The 19,824-nt window shown below is 39.4% G+C and overlaps 1 protein-coding gene across 3 annotated transcripts in view; it reads right to left on the bottom strand.

Annotated features, from left to right (window-relative positions):
* Window positions 1–19,824, bottom strand: part of TMTC1 (transmembrane O-mannosyltransferase targeting cadherins 1) — a 286,995-nt gene that overhangs the window by 115,941 nt on the left and 151,230 nt on the right. For all 3 annotated transcript variants that reach the window (XM_040488521.1, XM_040488523.1, XM_040488522.1), the window contains one exon: window positions 16,491–16,680. In XM_040488521.1, the coding sequence (XP_040344455.1) occupies window positions 16,491–16,680 (190 nt within the window). The remainder of the gene's footprint in view (window positions 1–16,490; window positions 16,681–19,824) is intronic.

Here is a 19,824-nt window from a genome sequence, read left to right as displayed (position 1 = left end):
GCAGGTAAAGACAGAATTTTTAGCTTTCTCCAGATACAAGAAAAACCACATGTGGAGAGATATATGTGGTGTCACTTTGGTCTTATCTTTGAAACTGCCACTTAACATACCAACGAATCGAGGTGATACTTGCTTCCCCAAACTGTAAAATTTTATGGATAGCCTTGTAGTGTCTCTCATCCCTCACCAGTCACAGCCACTGTTGTATCAAATGCCCACATACGCATTTCAAATTACAGCCTCAATACAGTGAAAGCCAAGATTCCACCGATCTTTTATTTCATGTACCGTTGACTAGTTGTAAACCCTAACTCTCAAAGAAATGGTTTCAAAGAAATTCTTTTTTCAGGTGGTATTGACTCCTAAAGGGATAATAAACAGGAAAACTCTTTTGATGATGCTATGGTGGTGGTGGCTATTGTTTTTGAAAGTACAAATAAGGCAAAAATAAAAAAATGTTCAAACACTGCCCACAAATGGACTCTTAAAAGTTCACTCATCCACCTATCCTTAAATATTTAAGTCAATACTTCCCAAAGAATATTACAAGAACACTGACACTTGAAGTCCCTAATAAGGCTAGCAAATTCAAATAAATTTTGGAAATGCCATTCACTGTACCCCACATTTGGAAACTCAAAAGGCTTAGAGCACAGTCAAGGCTTTTTGAAGTCCTCCAGCAGAGAACTATGTTTAACTTTTTAAAACCTAGTGCTTCTGAAATGCAGAATCTTTATTTAGAGTAACCTTACTTAATGACCTGGACGATGCTATTTTGAAAAATGGTGGTATAAACCGAGCATGCAGCATGGAGTTAAAAGGAAAGTTTTTGCCTTTGGAGTTTTTATAAGCAGTACCAAAAACTATCTCGCTGTCTGCAAACAGAAAATTTTCCCTGAATCTCAGCTGTGGCCTTTATGCTACAGTCAAGACACATTTTTTTGCTACTCATTTTTGGTAGATGTAGAATAGCCGACTGCCATTTTCTGAGTAGAAAAAACACTATATATTTATTTATTTTTTTTTTAATTAAATTTTTTTTTTCAACGTTTATTTATTTTTGGGACAGAGAGAGACAGAGCATGAACGGGGGAGGGGCAGAGAGAGAGGGAGACACAGAATCGGAAACAGGCTCCAGGCTCTGAGCCATCAGCCCAGAGCCCGACGCGGGGCTTGAACTCACGGACCGCGAGATCGTGACCTGGCTGAAGTCGGACGCTTAACCGACTGCGCCACCCAGGCGCCCCGAAAAAACACTATATATTTAAAGAAATTTATTAAGTCATCCACCTGGCTCTAACCAGGATAAGTCTTGAGAGCAGAAAGGTTTCTCGGCAGCTCAGAGGCATGTTTAGATCATATCTGTATTTAGAAGAATAATTCTCTCAGAGGTGGGGGGATGGAATGGGAATAAAGAAAACTGAGTTCTTCAAGCAGCTACTGGGTTTTACTCTATCTTTATTCTCCAAATTCAGCATATTGTTTGGAACCAGGGAGTGGTCAGTAAGTTAAATATCTAATATTCTGTCTCGCTGTTTTCCTCTAGGCTTTTCCTCTTTGAATGCACCTTCCTGCATCTACATATTCCCTACAAATTTGTTCTGCTTATCTCTAAATGCTTTGTTGGCTTTTGAGACCAGTTTCCATTTCTATCTCATAGCTACATACATGGCTGCTCACTGTGAGTCGTCATGCAACTCACCCCCTGACCTCCTCCTCTGAGAGACACAGAAAGTGCAGGAGCATCAGGGCTACTATTGGACACTTCCCCCAATTCATTTGCCTTGTCAAAGTATCCTTGAAAACTTTCCCATCCTCAACAGTGGTGCTCTTGGTTAAACATGGTCACTGATTATTCAATCATTCAACAAATACACACTGTTGCCGCCTCTTTTAGAATCTCTTTGGGCATAGTGCTTATAAGCAGTCGCTTCAAGAATTCAGCAATTACTTCTATCTCCTGGTTATTTTCCAGGCACTATTCTAGGTTCTTTGGAATGCGTCAGTTGGCAAAACAGACCAAAAAAAAATCCCTGCCCTTCCAGAGAGGGAAAAAAAAGAGAGCAAGAGAGCCTGATAAAGGGTGTGTGCAATATGTGGTGGGCAAGAAGTGGGTTGCGATTCTAAACATGGTGGTGAGGGCATTCCTCATTGAGAAGCTGGCAACCAAGCAAAGGCTTGCAAGAGTTAAAGGAGTCCATAAAACTCACTTCATAGCAAAAGAGTTCGGGAAGGAACAAGAGAGATGATGAGGTGGGGCCAGAGCACACAGAGCCTTTAGAGCCGTCATAAAGGTTATGATTTTTACTTTGAGAGCAATAAGGAGCCACTGAAAGATTTTAAGCGTAAGAGGGACAGGCTCTGATTCACATTTTTAAAGAATCATCTGGTCACTCACTGTGTTGAGAAAGTCTGGACCAGCGGCATAAGGGTAGAAGTAGGGAAGACCAGTGAAGCAGTTCTGGCAATAACCCAGGTGACAGATGGTGGTGGTTTGGACCAGGATGGCAGCAGTGAGGGTGGAGAGAAGTGGTCAACTTCCAGATGTATTGTGAAAATATGGTTGCCAGTATTTATTGACAGATTGGATCTGATACTGGAGAGACAGACACACAGAAGAAACGACGAAACCTCAAGAATTTTGGCTTGGGCAACTAGAAGAATGCACTGAGATGGCAAACATTGTTAGGGAAGCAATGAATAGGCAAGTTCAGGAGTTAAATTTTGGAATGTTGACTTTGAGACATCCGTGTGGAAATGCACTTGTATAGATAGCACTTCCTTCCTGAACGACAGCAGGTACCATGTACATTACTTCATTTATGTTTATTAGATTCAAAAGAAGATTGAAGACCTTACCACCAACATTTTAATGTACAACAACATACATATATAAACATTTAAGCTCATATTACAAATATGCTTGCTTTCTGGTATTCTGTGCTGCCTCTTTAGGCGAAGCATATGTTAAAATAAGTATTCCTAGGTTTATGGGAAGGGAAGGGGTTACTCTCCCCAAGGCTGTGTTTGTCACCACTTTATAAGCTTTATTGGCATTGTACTGATAGTGAACCACCTAAAGAATGTGAATAATGGGCATTGAGGAGGGCATCTGTTGGGATGAGCACTGGGTGTTGTATGGAAACCAATTTGACAATAAAATTTCATATTAAAAAAAAAGAATGTGGCAATCAATCACTTCAGTCTCCTGTGTATTTTCCAATACAATGGCAAATTCCAATGGACCTTCTGTTCACAGGGACTTGTAGCTCCTTTTATCTCTGAGAGTCCTAATTACACATTTCATGGTTTCCTTACAAAACGATGCTCCTTTAAATAGAAATTTCATGTCCTGAATGGAAATAGAAAGGACAGAATGACTCTAGGAGTTACAAAACTGTCTTTTGACCTTGGTAAAAGTTTAAAACAATCAGAAGCATTGCAGGGCTTAGTAGAAACAAGTTGCTTTTATGAGAGTATGAATCATTAAGGGAAATTAACATGTTAAAAAAGTGTTAAGATTATAGGGGTGCCTGGTTGGCTTAGTCAGTAGAGCATGCAACCCAGTCTCAGGGTTGTGAGTTTGAGCCCCACGTTGGGTGTAGAGCCTACTTAAAAAATTTTTTTAATTAAAAAAAATTTTGAAGTGTTAAGATTATCACTCAAAAGGTGTCAATTATTCTGAGTAAAAGCCTATAATAACATCAACTATGAGATCTTGCCAAGAATCATAAAGCATACATTCAAGAAAAAGAACTACAGCTGTTACTGATGCTTGAAAACTCCTTTTTCCATTATGCAACTGTCTAACGCTTCCATTAATAAATCCAGTGACTCTTCCAACTGAGGTATAAACATCAGAAGGGTAGGTAAGCCATTTTCTTATTAAAGAGTGTGGCTTGTGAAAACATAATTGCCTGGTGAAGGCAAAGAATAAAACAAATTATTTAATGATGTGGAAAAACTCCTGCCAGGCCTAGATCAAAAGCCAAGCAGAGCACCCCAGGTACATTACATAGAACATGAGAAAGAAGGATTCGTATAAGGTTCCGATCCTGTACAAGGAGAACGACTTCACACATGACTTATTAATAATGGACAGAAAGGAATGCCTGGGGAAGACTTTGCTCAAGGGCCTCTGATTTTTAAGTAGCCACTGAATAAAAAGGTGCATTTCTAGTGTCTATTTTGCTCCAATGGTCACCACCGAATGGAATGGAGAAATCCAGCAATGACAGGAAAAGGTTTGAAGAACAGCAACAATAAAAGAAAATGATTTCTTTCTTATATCCTATTTTGCTAAACTCTCAAAAACCTTTAAGGACATCCACACTATCTCTGTAGTTTGGACGTTTAGATGATAACTCCAATATTCACTTACAAATAGGTCAGTGATATTTGCCACTATTTTCTTCCCTTAATAAACATTCATTTATTATTATTATTATTATTGTTATTATTTTTACTAAGAGTTGTTTTATGTTAGGATTCTGCCCTTCTGTTACATTTCAACATACCTACTTACAAATTCCAAAATATGCTGAAGCATTAAAAACTAGTATGTTACTACCATTAGCTCTTAGGTCAAGAATTTAATCTCTGTTACATAGGATGGGGGATAAAACGAGGTTTGGTGGGCGGGGGGTGGGGGTGGTGGGAGATTAATCTTCAGTAGCATTACAAGTATTTTTTTATCATGAAAAGCATGACTGTATATTGAAATATACAGAATCAAAAAGTCAGTCCAGCTGGATTATGTTTATTTGGTTTTTGGTTTTAGTTTTTATGATTATTCTTACAAATAAAGATGAGAGACCTAATTGTGCTTCTGACTTTAATCTGTAACAATTTCATGATAGTGGTGGTGATGATGACGATGACAACGACAAGGACTACAAGGACAGCTGAGAGGTATTCTGGGTTTCCCATGTGCCCGCCACTGTGCTGAATATCTTATGTGGCGTGCCCCGGTTAACTACACAATGACCCTACACCATAATGTAGGAACATGGCTGGATGAGGTGAGCCCACCCAGCTGGTCAGTGGAGAGCCTGGCCTTAGATTCAGGTGAGTGCTGCTAATCACTCTACTCCAGACTTCCTCCTCCCAGTCTCAGAAACCCTTGATCTAGAACTCAGAGCAGCTTTCTCCCATGTGCATACCTGGGCTGCCTCCAATATGAAAGGGATTGGCTCCCATTTGAGGATGACAGTCATGAATTGCAAGTAGACTACCAAACAGAAATTAAGAGACGGAACAGAAGTCAGAATTTGTATCACATACAGCAAAGTGATGACATAAAAGGATGTGGAAAGGGGCGCCTGGGTGGCTCAGTCCATTGAGCGTCTGACTTTGGTTCAGGTCATGATTTCGCAGTTCGTGAGTTTGAGGCCCGTGTTGGGCTCTGTGCTGACAGCTCAGAGCCTGGAGAACACTTCAGATTCTGTGTCCACCTCTCTCTCTGTTCCTCCCCTACTCACACTCCGCCTCTCTCTCTCTCTCTCTCTCTCTCTCTCTCTCTCTCTCTCTCTCAAAAATAAAGATTAAAAAAAAAAGGATGTGGAAAAAGGCAGCTGCAATGGATCTTTCAGTATTTCCATCTTACAGTGAGGTGCAAATCTAACTTTTCTAATTTCCAACACTACATCTGATGAAGCAGGAAGCTTATGTTCACATTTTAATCAGAAAAATGATATAAACAAAAATTTCAGCTTTGGAGTATGGCCTAAGGGGCCAAAGTTGACTATAGCCACTGACCTGAAAAACTATGCCACTAGGAGTAAGATGCTATCACCATGGGTAAAACAGTGGCAGGTGGAAAAGCCAGCTGAGAGCAGTGACAAAAAGCTGGATCGACTGATCTGGTCAAATGTGAGATAGAGAGACACCCCAGACAATGGCTACTCCCACGGTACTGGTGGTCAGGGACAGATGGACCATGTCAAGATATCATTAGGATTTCTTTCAGTGATTGCAATGGTCCCAAAGCAGGACAAACTGGATGGATAGTAAATGGGCTAGAAAGACTGGATCTATAATAGTATGAAGAGGATTTTCATGAACTGAGGATAGAAAAGGATGGAGAACATGGTAGTCTGCAGAAAATGAGAACAGAAAAAAGAACTGTAGGCCAGAAGGGGAAAAAAAAAAAAAATCAACCATGGCTCAGAGCCATTCACCATTAAATGTAATCTTCATTCCTCAAGTTCAATTTTATTTTACCACTTGGCATATTAAAACAAGATGCTTATTTTACCAGGTTTCATAATGGCTATTCTGGAATTTAAAAGAGTTGTTCCACAGTGACCCATGCACCATGATAATTTAGCTTATTATCCGGCTGAACTAAATGCAAAATAATATCCAGAAATCTGAAAGCTTGTTCAGTTCAGCTGCATGGGTCTGTGGTGGTACAGTCCACAGTGGCAGAGGTGAATAGTTGTGATGGACAGTGAAGCTCCTAATATTTACAATTCAGTTCTTTTCACACACAAACACACAACAGTTTTTCCATCTCCTGGTCTACTCCACTGTACTGTAATTATAAGCCGCTTCAGTTCTTTCTGAAAAAAAGGTAAGAATGTCAATGAGTGAATAATCACTCTCCAACAGCGGTTCTTATTCTAATCTTACCTCTTTGTTGAGATGTGTGGGCATTTCAATGAAAGATCTAAGGCTCACAATCTGTTTGTCCATGGATATCTATCTGTTATGTTATTGAGAATGTTGATGGAGGTTGTGATACGGACTAGCACAGAGGTTAATCAAGGGCAAGGCTGGGGGACAGGCATGAAGGGTGGTCCCTGAGATACACATAGCCACCTCTGTAGATGAAGAGATGCTCCCCCATTTCTACCAAGCTGTCACTGGAGGTCACCTCCACTGGCCAGGCTATAGATTTGTCCCCATGTAGACTTAAGAATTTGACTTGTTTTGAGGCCCCTGGATGGCTCAGTCAGTTAAGTGGTTGACTTTGGCTCAGGTCATGATCTCACTGTTCATGAGTTCGAGCCCCGCATCAGGCTATGTGCTGATGACTCAGAGTCTACAGCCTGCTTCAGATTCTGCATCTCTGTCTCTCTCTTCCCCTCCCCTGCTTGAGCTCGCTTGCTCTCTCTCTCAAAAAAATAAATATCAAAAAAAATTTTTTTAAAAAGAAATTTTACTTGTTTTCCAGGACTCAGAGATATGGCCTATGATTTATGTTGGTTGCAAGGGAATGATGTGTAAGACTGGGAATAGACAGACTGGGACAAAAACTGTGACCTCTACTAAAAATGAAACAAACAAAACAGATAAACGAAAACACAGCCCTGAAAGCCACATACCTGGAAGAGGGGACCTCCACTGCCTAATGTCCATTCTTAAAGGCATCTCATGGTTGAGGTCATTATGGGAAAGTCAGGTATCACTAAATTCTCTCTTTTTTCTTCAGGTTTTACTTTTACAAGTCTGCCACAAGATCATAAAAGATATTTAAAATAGCTTAAAATGTCTATGGGGCGCCTGGGTGGCGCAGTCGGTTAAGCGTCCGACTTCAGCCAGGTCACGATCTCGCGGTCTGTGAGTTCGAGCCCCGCGTCAGGCTCTGGGCTGATGGCTCAGAGCCTGGAGCCTGTTTCCGATTCTGTGTCTCCCTCTCTCTCTGCCCTTCCCCCATTCATGCTCTGTCTCTCTCTGTCCCAAAAATAAATAAACGTTGAAAAAAAAAATTAAAAAAAATAAATAAATAAAATAGCTTAAAATGTCTAGACACCCTGTGAGAATGTAATGAAGAATCAATAACAAATAAATTACTCTTAAATATGATTTAGTGATATTTCCTCTGTAATGCAGGGAAATCACATTAGAGAGCAGGGGAAAAGGGCAACTCTAAAGAGTAGGACCAACAGTATTGATTCCTTTAAACAATCCAAATTACACGGGCTGCTTTCCAGATATATATCACTATTGCAAGTCAACAGTCTAACATATAGTCTGTAAGAGGAACAATGAAAAACCTAGGTGCATTTTCAGCCTATGGCTCTCCTGGTGCATAAACAGTCACTATTCATAAAAAAAAAAAAAAAAAAAAAAGAATAGAATAATAAGCCTTCATGGTTTAAACACTCTTTCTCTACTATACATACTTCCCAACAGAGTGATTACCCTCAACACAAAGAGTAAGAGCAAATTAGTTCACTTTAAAGTTCACTGTTAAAAAGAATTCAATGCAATAATGAATTTGTAGATTGTTCTGTACATCATGTAATGTAAGTTCAAATGCATTTTTGGTGAATAAAGGGTGTGAATGGGAGGCGGAGATGGAGGGGAGGCACAGAATACGGCAAATTCTACATTTAAATTTGCAAAGATGCCAAGTATATTCTTTTATGATAAATAATAAACTACTCCTTGAGTACACTGAAATATGTACTGCCATGAAATCAGAGCAGATTAGAAACAATCTCTAAATTCATCCCGCTGTTATTGCTACAGAAAGAAAGCTTAGCTTTAGCTTCTGTGTCCTAGCCCTCCCACTCAGTCGTAGACAAGAGTGTGTCAGAAGTCGAACATCTACTCTTCGAGCTGCTTCCTGAAGGAATACTCCCAACTGCGTGTGGAGGTGGCCTGGAAGAGTCTGCAATCTGTAATGGCATATGACTTAACTTACTTGCATAAAGAATTTGTTTTTGTTTTCAGAAAGTGTAAAAATGTACAAGAACAAAATGTTCAAAGAAGGCCTATAGAGGGTGGGATTGGGGAGCAGGGTGGGTGGGGATTGGGAAGTAACACACCTGCTGTTTTATTCATTACAAGTGTTAATTTTTAGCTTTGTAAAATCAATGATTAAAATCATCAAATAAGTGTCAATATAACCGTAACAGGGTAGATTACGCCCCCCTCCTCCAGAACACTGGTTAACAATAAAGTAGGATGACAGAAGAAGAAAACCAGACAAAACCCACCTGACTGTCAACATAGCCACAGGCCAAGTAGAAGAAGCACAGCAGGAGAGGAGAAAGTAGTCAGAGACTTAAAAGATAGAGGCTGAATCCCCTGTACACACACACACACACACACACACACACACACACACACTCCATCACCTCTTTGGCATCATTTCATTTGGCTCTACGTTTGGCTCACTCTTTGCCACCCATGTCAGCTTAATTGGCTGTTCTGTGAACACTCCAGGACTTTTCCTGCCACAGGACCTTGGCACTTGCTCTCCCTCTATTTGAAATGCTTTTCCCTAAATAGCCACATGGCTCACTCCTTTACTTTCTGCATGTCTCTGTTCAAATGTTACTTTATCTGCGACGCCAGCCCTGACCTCATTCAGAATGCTTATCAACACCTAGCAAAGAGTGGCATATTTTAAGTATTTAAATATAATCTCTATGTAGACAAGATCTTTGTTCTGTTACTGCTCTAATCCTACTAACTAACAGTCACTCAATCAACATTAAGAGAATTAAAGTTGTGAAGCTAAATAGAAAATATTCTCCCTGGGGCGCCTGGGTGGCTCAGTGGGCTAAGCGTCTGACTTCAGCTCAGGTCACGATCTCACAGTTTGTGGGTTCAAGCCCCGCATCGGGCTCTGTGCTGACCGCTCAGAGCCTGGAGCCTGTTTCAGATTCTGTGTCTCCCTCTCTCTGACCCTCCCCCGTTCATGCTTTGTCTCTCTCTGTCTCAAAAATAAATAAACGTTAAAAAAAAAAAAAAAAGAAAATATTCTCCCTGAATACAAGCCAGGGTGTCTGTTGTACAATTGAGAATTAGAGGTAAAAATTAAACAAACCAACAAAAATGTCCACGATTTCCTGGACTCAATGTCTAGGCCTCTTTATCCAATGTTTCCCCCGCCCCTGCCACACACACCAGTAATATATTATATGGCCTCACTACCTCAAAATTTAAGGACACTGAAAATAATTTCAACCCCTGCCACGTAGAGATACAATACACATATCACTTGGGAATACTCTGGATGGAAAAAGCGTGTTTCTTTTGGTGCCATTATTACAAACATTTTATCCATTGTTTTCTTTTAGCACAGGAAAACATCCATAAAACAGGACTTCTATTTTCATAAAAGCTTAATCCTACTGTTTATTGTCTTGGAGTCAGAGCTCTGAAGATCATGTCCTCAGTAACTGATCACCACATCGAAAAACTAGCATTATCCCCATTTTAAGAGGTTATTTACTAACTAGCATAAGAATTTGACTTTTAAGACTTTCTAGTGTGTAAGCAGATCAATAACAGAGCACAAATATGAGCTAGATGCTAAACCTCTGTGTATGAACTATGAAAGAAGAAAATGTACAAAGTGTAGTGGCCTCCAAGAATTGCTAGAAGCTTCAGTTAATGTTTGCAAAGAACTTTCAAGATGAAAGCCACCATCAAAGAGCTGAGTCTTACTATTTCCACAGCTGGAATGCTTTGCTAATTTTTTTTCCTGATGCATTAAAGGGATTTTGGAACAAATTCCATGAAAGAAAAGGATTAATAGCCTTCCAAAGAAGTTTCCATTCATTCATTTTGTTATCAAAGACACTCTCGAGAGGGCCAAGGCTCGCCTGTATGTGGGGTCCACTGTCATCATGGAGGTTCATATTTAATACACCTGACCAAGATGACAGCCTACGAATACTCAATACTACCTTTAATCAGTTGGGAGAAAACCCTTACTGACACACCAAGCCAGTGCTCTACTACATTTTCTCCTGTACATCAATAACAATATGGCAGGCATGTCAAACTATGAGCTAAGGCCAGATTCTAATAAAACAAACCTCATCATGACCCCAAACAGTTCATATTCATATTGTGTGTGGTCCTTTTATAGCCTTTAAAAAAAAGTTCTGCATTCCAAAATATAATTGAACAGAGTTGCTAACTCTTTATAGTTTTATTCATTTAGATGATATATACTGAGCAAAAACAAGAAAATTTAGGTGATAAATATTGGATGTGGCAAGCTCTTGATGCTAGAAATGTGGCAGTGAACAAAAGAGAAAAAAAAATCTCTGTCCTCATGGGGCTTACGTTCGAGTTGGAAAGAGACGTTACATAAAATAACAAAGTTATACAGCATTTTAGAAATTGGAAGTATAGTGAAGAAAAAAGTTAAAAGAGAGAAAAGTGGAGGGTATATGATTGCATTTTAAATAGAGTACATATGGTAGGCCTTACCAAGAAGGTGAAATTTGAGCTCAAGTTTATGTAACTAATTGGCATGCTAGAGTTTCTTGAGGATAGCTATTCATACCATATTTGCTTTATCAACTTGATTTACAAAATGATTAGGAAGTGGATTACTTTAGGTAAGGTGTTTGGGGGGGGAAAGAGTTTCTTGCAGAGATAAGTGGATAGCTACCAGCAAAAAAAAAATGAAGCTCAATTCCCATCCCACTACATATAAAAAAATTAACTCAAAAGGGATCAAGGACCCAAATATAAGAGCTAAAACTATAAAATTCTTATATTAAATAGAGTCATAAATCTTCATGACCTCAGCTTTGGCAACGGATTCTTAGGTTTGACAACAAAAGCAATCAGTAACAAGGAGAAGGAAGAGAAGGACAGGAAGGAGGAGAAGGAGGAGGAGGAGGAGAAGAAGAAGAAGGAGAAGAAGAAGGGGGAGGGAGAGGAAGAAGGGGAGAGAGAGAGAGAGGGAGGGAGAGGGAGATGGAGAGGGAGAAGGAAAAAAAAGAAAAGAAATTGGACTTTATTAAAAACTTGTGTGCATTAAAGGACACTACTGAGACTGTGAAAAGACAATCTAGAGAATGGGAGAAAATATTTGCAGATCATTTAGCTGTTGGGGATTTAATATCCTAAATATATAAAGAACTCTTACAACTCAACAACAAAAAGACAACCCAAGTGAAAAACAAGCAAAGGACTTGCATAGATATATCTCCAAAGATACACAGATGGCCAATGAAAAGCACATGAAAAGATGTTCATCATTGGCCATTAAAGAAATTCAAATCAAAACCATAAAGATGTATCTCTTCTTACCCACTAGGATGCCTTTAAACAAAGTAATGGAAAATAACAAGCATGGATATGTAGGAACCATTTGTTCCATTAATCCAGGTAGGAAATTAAATGGTGCAGCCACTACGAAAAATAGTTCCTCAAAAAGTTAAGTACATAATTACCATATGACCTAGCAATTTCATTCTTAGGTACATATCTAAGAGAAATGAAGACATAATGTCCACACAGAAACCTGTACACAAATGTTGTAATATAGCAATGCTCATAATAGCCAAAAGGTGAAAACAACCTAAATGTCCATCAACAGATGAATGGATAAACAGTTTATGGTGTATATATAGCCAATGGAATATTATTCAGCAATTAAAAGGAACTAAGTATTGGTATATGCCGCAACTTGGATGAACTTCAAAATACTATGCAAAGTGAAGGTCACATATTGTATAATTCTTTTTATACGATATATGCAGAATGGGCCAATCCACTGTGACAGAAAGCAGATCAGAGTTCACCATGGGATAAGAAGGGGAGAGTTAGGAGTGATTGGTGCTTTTAGTGAAGTAATGAAAACGTTTTGAAATTAGAGACAGCAGGAGGCACCTGGGTAGCTCAGTTGGTTGAGAGTCTGACTCTTGGTTTTGGCTCAGGTCATGAGCCGAGGTCGAGGTTTCTTGAGTTCAAGCCCTGGGTTGGGCTCTGCACTGGCAGCGTGGAGGCTGTTTGGGATTCTCTCTCTCTCCCTCTCTTTCTGCCCCTCCCCCACTCGCACTGTCTCTCTCAAAATAAATAAATACACTTATTTAAAAAAAAAAATTAGGGAGAACTGATAGTTACACAACATGATGAATACATTAAGTACCACTAAATTATACACTTCAAAATGGCTAACTGTGTGTTGTGTGAATTTCTCCTTAATATAAAAAAAGTTTTAGGGGGGTGGGAGGGAGGAGAGGGTGGGTGATGGGTATTGAGGAGGGCACCTTTTGGGATCAGCACTGGGTGTTGTATGGAAACCAATTTGACAATAAATTTCATATATAAATAAAAAAAATTAAAAAAAAGTTTTAATATTCAAACATATTTTTCATCAAATTTTCAGGATCATGTGTTTATGTTTTATATTCAATAGTACTGTATTCATTCCTGCTTTTGATGTTTGTAACATTTTAATCTTTTTAAAAAACATAGCTTTATTGACATATAGTCCACATACAACAGAATTCACCCATTTTGCATGTATATTTATTTTGGTAAGTTTTGGTGAACATAGGTCGTTTAGCAACTACCACCACAAATTTTTAAAAAGCAATCAGTACCCTAAAAAGTCCCCTTAAGTCTTTTTACAGCCATATCCCCCTCTGCACATCTTTTCAGTTCCCATTCTCACATATTTTGTCATAATTCTGCCTTCTCTAGGCATTTCTATGCAATTCTAGAAAAGGTAGAATTACCACGACAGACATTTTGTATGAACGGAATCTTACAGTAGTAGTTTTATAGGTCTGACTTTTCTTTTTTTACTATTTTATTTTTAAGTAAACTCTGCACCTGATGTGGGGCTCAAACTCACAACCCCAAGATCTAGAGTCACATGCTCCACAGACTGAGCCAGCCAGGTACTCCTGTCTGGCTTCTTTTATTTACTAAGATATGTTCGAGGTTCACGTATGTTTTTTTATGCATAAGTAAATTATTTGTTCCTTTACATTTCTGAATAACTTACTATATTAAGTTTACCCATTTACATTTTCAGATCCACTGGATTGTTTCCATTTTTCAGCTATTATGAATACTTACTTACAAGACTCATACGGAGCTCTTTCTATCTTTCTTTGAGGAGAATTGCTTAGCTTCATATTTAACTTTTTAAGAAACTGCCAACATTTTCCTCATCAGAATGAGGGTTCCAGTTGACCCACATTCTGGCCAACACTTAGTCTCATAAATCTTTTTAATTGCAGTCATTCTAGTGGATATGCAGTCGTATCTTTTTGTGGCTTTAATTAGCATTTCCCTAATGACCAATAATGCTAAGCATCTTTCTGTATGTTTATCAACCTTTGCATACCTTTTTCTGTGAAGATTCTGAATCTTTTGCCTATTTTTAATGAGTTATTTGTCTTCTTTCTAAATTTTAAGAGCTCTTTAAATATCCCAGATCCAAGTCCTTCATAGATATGTTTTGCAAACACTTTCTCCCAATGTGACTTGCCTTTTGAGTGACTTAACATTATCTTTTGATGAGCAAAATTTTTAATTCTAATGATATTCAATTTGTCATCTTTTTCTTTTATAGTCTGTACTTTACGTGTCCTAAGAAATCTTTGCTTAACCCCAGTCTGCAAAGATTTTTCTCCTATTTCCTTTTAGAATTTTTGGTATTATTTAACTCTTTTGTTTAAGACCACGAGCCACTTAGAATTCATTTATAGTGTATATACAGTATGAGGGAAGGGTTAATGTCACATTTTTTTCCTTATTGATATTCCATTATTTCAGTACTTATTATTTATTTTTTTTTTAATTTTTTTTTCAAAGTTTATTTATTTTTGGGACAGAGAGAGACAGAGCATGAACGGGGGAGGGGCAGAGAGAGAGGGAGACACAGAATCGGAAACAGGCTCCAGGCTCTGAGCCATCAGCCCAGAGCCTGATGCGGGGCTCGAACTCACGGACCGCGAGATCGTGACCTGGCTGAAGTCGGACGCTTAACCGACTGCGCCACCCAGGCGCCCCAGTACTTATTATTTAAAAGACTACCCTTTCCCCATTGAATTATCTTGGTCACTTTGTCAAAAATCAAGAGCATGTAAATGTGAGCTTACCTTTGGATTCTCAATTCTATTCTGTTTTCTACTTACTATTCCCAGCACCCCCCACCCCAAGTTTGAGTCACACTCTCCTGCTCCTTTACATGTCCAGAATCTGATAAAAAAAAAAAAAAAACAAAAAAAAACAAACTAGGCATTGTGTGTCATACATTGTAGTGACTCTATATTCCATTCTGTTCGACTGAAATCTGCTGGTTTTACTGTTTTAATATATAACGAATTTGCCTAGACTCCAAATGAAAAATCTACGTCCTCTGCAGAGAGCTGAAATTTTTGCTCAGTTTTTTATTTTTTCTTTTGCCCTAATCTCTGGGGGAATCTCTCTTGTGCCTACACAGCTTTTTGATCAGCCAGTGATTTCAACAGAGGTTATACAGTGACAACTCAGGCCAATGAAGCTTCCCTCTCTGCTGACCAACCTGTGTATGGGTTAAAAAATTCATTCAAATTTGCAGCAAATAAATAAGTCTCCCCAGGCTTTCAATTTTGCTTGTGCTCCCTGGGGAGGCCTACATTGTTTAGCAGCCAGACACGAATGCATGCAGAGTATATTACCTCAGCCCTTCTATAGCTCTCTTGTTTCCAAAAGTTCCCCCTTAAGCTTTCTGCTGCTATGCTATGCTCCCAAACCAAATCAGCCACCTCTAGCCAGTAAATTTCTGGTTTCTTTCACACCAGCTGGTGGGGGTGTGTGTGGAACGGAGTGGGGTGGGGATGGGAAGACCCTTGGGCAAGAAGCATCTCATCCAATGCAGTAGCAGTTTTTCATAAGTAAACATTTTCAAGTTCTTTGCTGTCTTTGGTCATTTTTGAAATGGTTGCATTTGGTAATTTTTTTTTCCAGCTTTATATCATTTTTTTTTAAGTGAGAATCACCCAACCAACTCAGGCAGTCACTGTCTTTGATCATTTTTGAAACGGTTGCATTTGGTAATTTTTTTTCCAGCTTTATATCATGGTTTGTTTTTTTGTTTGTTTGTTTTTGTTTTTAATTTTTTTTTCAACGTTTTTTATTTATTTTTGGGACAGAGAGAGACAGAGCATGAGCGGGGGAGGGGCAGAGAGAGAGGGAGACACAGAATCGGAAACAGGATCCAGGCTCCGAGCCATCAGCCCAGAGCCTGACGCGGGGCTCGAACTCACGGACCGCGAGATCGTGACCTGGCTGAAGTCGGACGCTTAACCGACTGCACCACCCAGGCACCCCATATATCATGTTTTTTGAAGTGAGAATCACCCAACCAACTCAAGCAGTCAGGCAGTCATTAGTGGGAGTAGCATCTTAACCATATTTTAAGCACTTATGAATATATTATCATTATCTCATTTATCATTACATGAAATCAAACAAGTTACTTCAAAAATTAGCCAACTATAGCAGGAAAAAAGTTTCTTGTTTGCAAATATTAAATTTCAGATCCAATTTCTACAGGCTTGGTAGAACAGTAAAAGATATCATATAATTAAGGTGGCCATGATCTGTTAAGTCTACTAAGGTCTTTAAGACATATATTACTTACCTAGAAAAATTTAAATTTTTCAGGTTTTTAGACAAAAGAGTAGATTCGGTTTAGACCCAGACCCCTGTGGGGGAGGCAATAGTAAGTAAGTTTAGAGTGTCTGTCTTCAAATGCTGAGAGTTCATCTGGATCTTAAGAAAATTACCTTGAAGGCTGCTAAACAATGAAGGCTCAGTAAGGTCATCACAACTGCCAGAAGGATGGTGGCCAAGTTCCGTGTGTCCCATATGGTCTCTACCAGGGGAATACTGCCCACCTGCCAGTCATAGCACAGGGTAACAGGTGCAAGCAGGAGCCACACGTTGAAGGCCAAGAGGTAGGAGTAGGTAAGGAACCTACAAAGAGAAGAATCATTGAAACATGACTCAGGGTCCATGAGATTTCACAAACATTCATTTACCAAGGTTTAATTAAACAGCATTTGTATACTGTCAACAGGGTCTTACAGGAAAAGACAAAGTAAGGTGGAAGGCCGTTCATTTAGTCATTAAATAGATCTTTTTTTTTTAATTTTTTTTTTCAACATTTATTTATTTTTGGGACAGAGAGAGACAGAGCATGAACGGGGGAGGGGCAGAGGGAGAGGGAGACACAGAATCAGAAACAGGCTCCAGGCTCCGAGCCATCAGCCCAGAGCCTGACGTGGGGCTCAAACTCACGCACCGCGAGATCGTGACCTGGCTGAAGTCGGACGCTTAACCGACTGCGCCACCCAGGCGCCCCTAAATCGATCATTTTTAAATAGATTTACTAGTGCTAGGCACTGTGATAGGTGCTGGTCTTTAAAAAGTGAACAAGTAAAGACAGTTTCCATGACATATATTTAAAAAGTATCATATATACATAAATACATTACAACCTTAGATAAACGCCAAAAAGGAGAAGTCTGATGAAAGTTTACGACAGAAATGCTGTCCTGCTACGTATGATTCCCTGGGTAAGAGACATTTAAACTGTCCTTTTTTAAAGTGCTCAGAAAACTGCAGTAGATAGTAAAATATGTCATCATCTTTATAACAGATTGATCCATACTGAATTATTTCTTTTAAAAAATCAGAATTTCTATGGTAGGGAGATGAAGTCTCTTATTCATAAGTGAAGGTGCTATGCTTCAAGAAAAGGGAACTACAGCCATCATCCCTGCTAAGGAGAACGGCCAGTTAGACCCAGGGAAGGCAGGAAAATAACAAACGCAGGTGGTGCTCCGGTCTCCTGGCTGTGTCTAGGCACTAAGAGAAGGTGAAAAGCATTCCAACTGACCCCATTCCTTTTCAGGGTAAAGGGAATGGAATTGATTTAAATGTGAATTTATTGGGGCGCCTGGGTGGCTCAGTCGGTTGAGTGGCCGACTTCGGCTCAGGTCACAATCTCGCGGTCGGTGAGTTCGAGCCCCGCGTCGGGCTCTGTGCTGACAGCTCGGAGCCTGGAGCCTGTTTTGGATTCTGTGTCTCCCTCTCTCTGACCCTCCCCCGTTCATGCTCTGTCTCTCTCTCTGTCTCAAAAATGAATAAACGTTAAAAAAAATAAAAATAAAAAAATGGGAATTTATTAAAAAAAAACAAAACCTGAATTTATTTACATGTGTTCAGTCACCACAAACTCATTAAGTGGTGGTCTAGACCCTTGAGAACTGCAGAACTTTCAGCAAACCACAAACTTGACGCAAACCTGTGCACCAGGAGACACCAAACTCCAGTGTGGCGACATGAGGCTCATCCCGAGGAGAACCCCTGCCCCCCATTAGAACCGTGGCCTGAGAAAGCTCAATGCCACCGGGAGAATTCACTATTGGCTCTAGCCGATACCTGACGAAAGGCCTCTGACCTCTCTGTCTCAGATCATTTTCTCCAAAGGGTTCACAATTGTGAACACGTATCTCCTACAACTCACAAGTCTTTCTCAAGGACCTGAGAGCCATTCCTTTAAAATGCAATCATCGGGAGGGAGGAGAGGGTGGGTGATGGGTATTGAGGAGGGCACTTTTTGGGATGAGCACTGGGTGTTGTATGGAAACCAATTTGACAATAAATTTCATATATAAATAAAAAAATAAATAAATAAAATAAAATAAAATGCAATCATCAGGAAGGAGAGGGCCTGCCTCCCTGTGTCTGCAAGAGGATAACTGCCAGCCAGCAGACACAGCCAGCCTAAATGCACTTAGATGACCATTCCTTTGTAATTTTCCACTTCTTGGCCTCTTCTGAGTCCCAGCTTGCCCTGCTCTCTCACTTTCCCTCTAAAATGCCCAATCACCTCTGCACAACTGAGAATGGCACTCAGCTCTCTCCCCTGCTGTCAGCAGTTACTGAATAAAATCTATTTTCACTGCTTTAACCGCTGTGTTTCTGCTTGACACCCTATATTAAATAGGGTTAAATAGAATAATTAGATATATTTCTTGTCTTCACAAAATATATAATCCAGTAGTGAAAACAAGATATACAAAATTAAAGAAGCAGAATGAGATGAGCACTGAAACAGTATAAAATGGGAAGGTAAGTCTTCTGTCAGTTGTTGAACTCTTGGAGAGATTCTTAGATTAGCAAAGAGATTAGCTCAAATAACTTCTAAGTTAGCTTCCAAAGTAGAGGATTACTTCATCTTGAATTCCTCTCAGCAAGTAGCTACTGGTTGGGAACAGCCTTCTCAGACCCTGCCAACTCATCCTCTTCCCTTTCCTCCTTTCCCTCCAAAGTTGGCAGTAAAAAAGTCATCAATGATAGCCAGGTGAGGCTCAGGGATGAGGCTTTATTCATTGCCCCAACACTCAAACCCCAACAGGAACTGGGTTGAAAGAGTGGGGATATTTCAATGGTGTTTTCCAACCCCTTCCTCTCTGTTGGTATTTTTAATAAAATGTTAACGTACAAATCGTGCAGTATACACTGAAAGCTTGATGAAGTCCAAGCTTTGTTATTTGACAAAAATAAAAACAAAAATACTGCCTTATCCCTTTTAGGCTTGGGGCTGAGAAACTGTCTCCTGAGAGAATACTAACTCCACAGGAGGATGATTGGGTCACTTTGGGCTTTGTTTTTTCACAGAGCTTCTAAGCTGATGCAATCTACTTCTTACTTTGGAAAGATTCTCTGTGACTTGGCTTTAAAAGAGAAGGCAGAACCATCAAACTTAGGAAAATCACAACATTTTGTCATTCAGTTACTCTCCAGGTCTTAAAAATTACTTTCAAAAATGGTATCTCTCCTTCTTGATATAATAATTACCAGCAATGATTATAAATGGCTGCTAAAATTATTAGGTAACGAGCTGATAGGATACTTCATAATGGATGGATCAGGATAAATGAGGTGCCTAAAGCCGACTAACCAATTTTAACATCATAGAGAGGGAGATTAACATCCAGATGTCCTCCTGATGAATACATATGTCACTACCTATGAAGTAGTCTTGTCTAAAAAAAAAAATAAGAAAGAAAGAAAGAAAGAAAGAAAGAAAGAAAGAAAGAAAGAAAGAAA

This window comes from Herpailurus yagouaroundi, unplaced genomic scaffold (genome assembly GCF_014898765.1).
Source record: "Herpailurus yagouaroundi ecotype Mexico unplaced genomic scaffold, PumYag 166, whole genome shotgun sequence".
In the NCBI taxonomy this organism is placed as follows: domain Eukaryota; kingdom Metazoa; phylum Chordata; class Mammalia; order Carnivora; family Felidae; genus Herpailurus; species Herpailurus yagouaroundi.
Note: the sequence above shows the minus strand (reverse complement) of the source record. Positions and strands in the feature narration are given on the sequence as shown.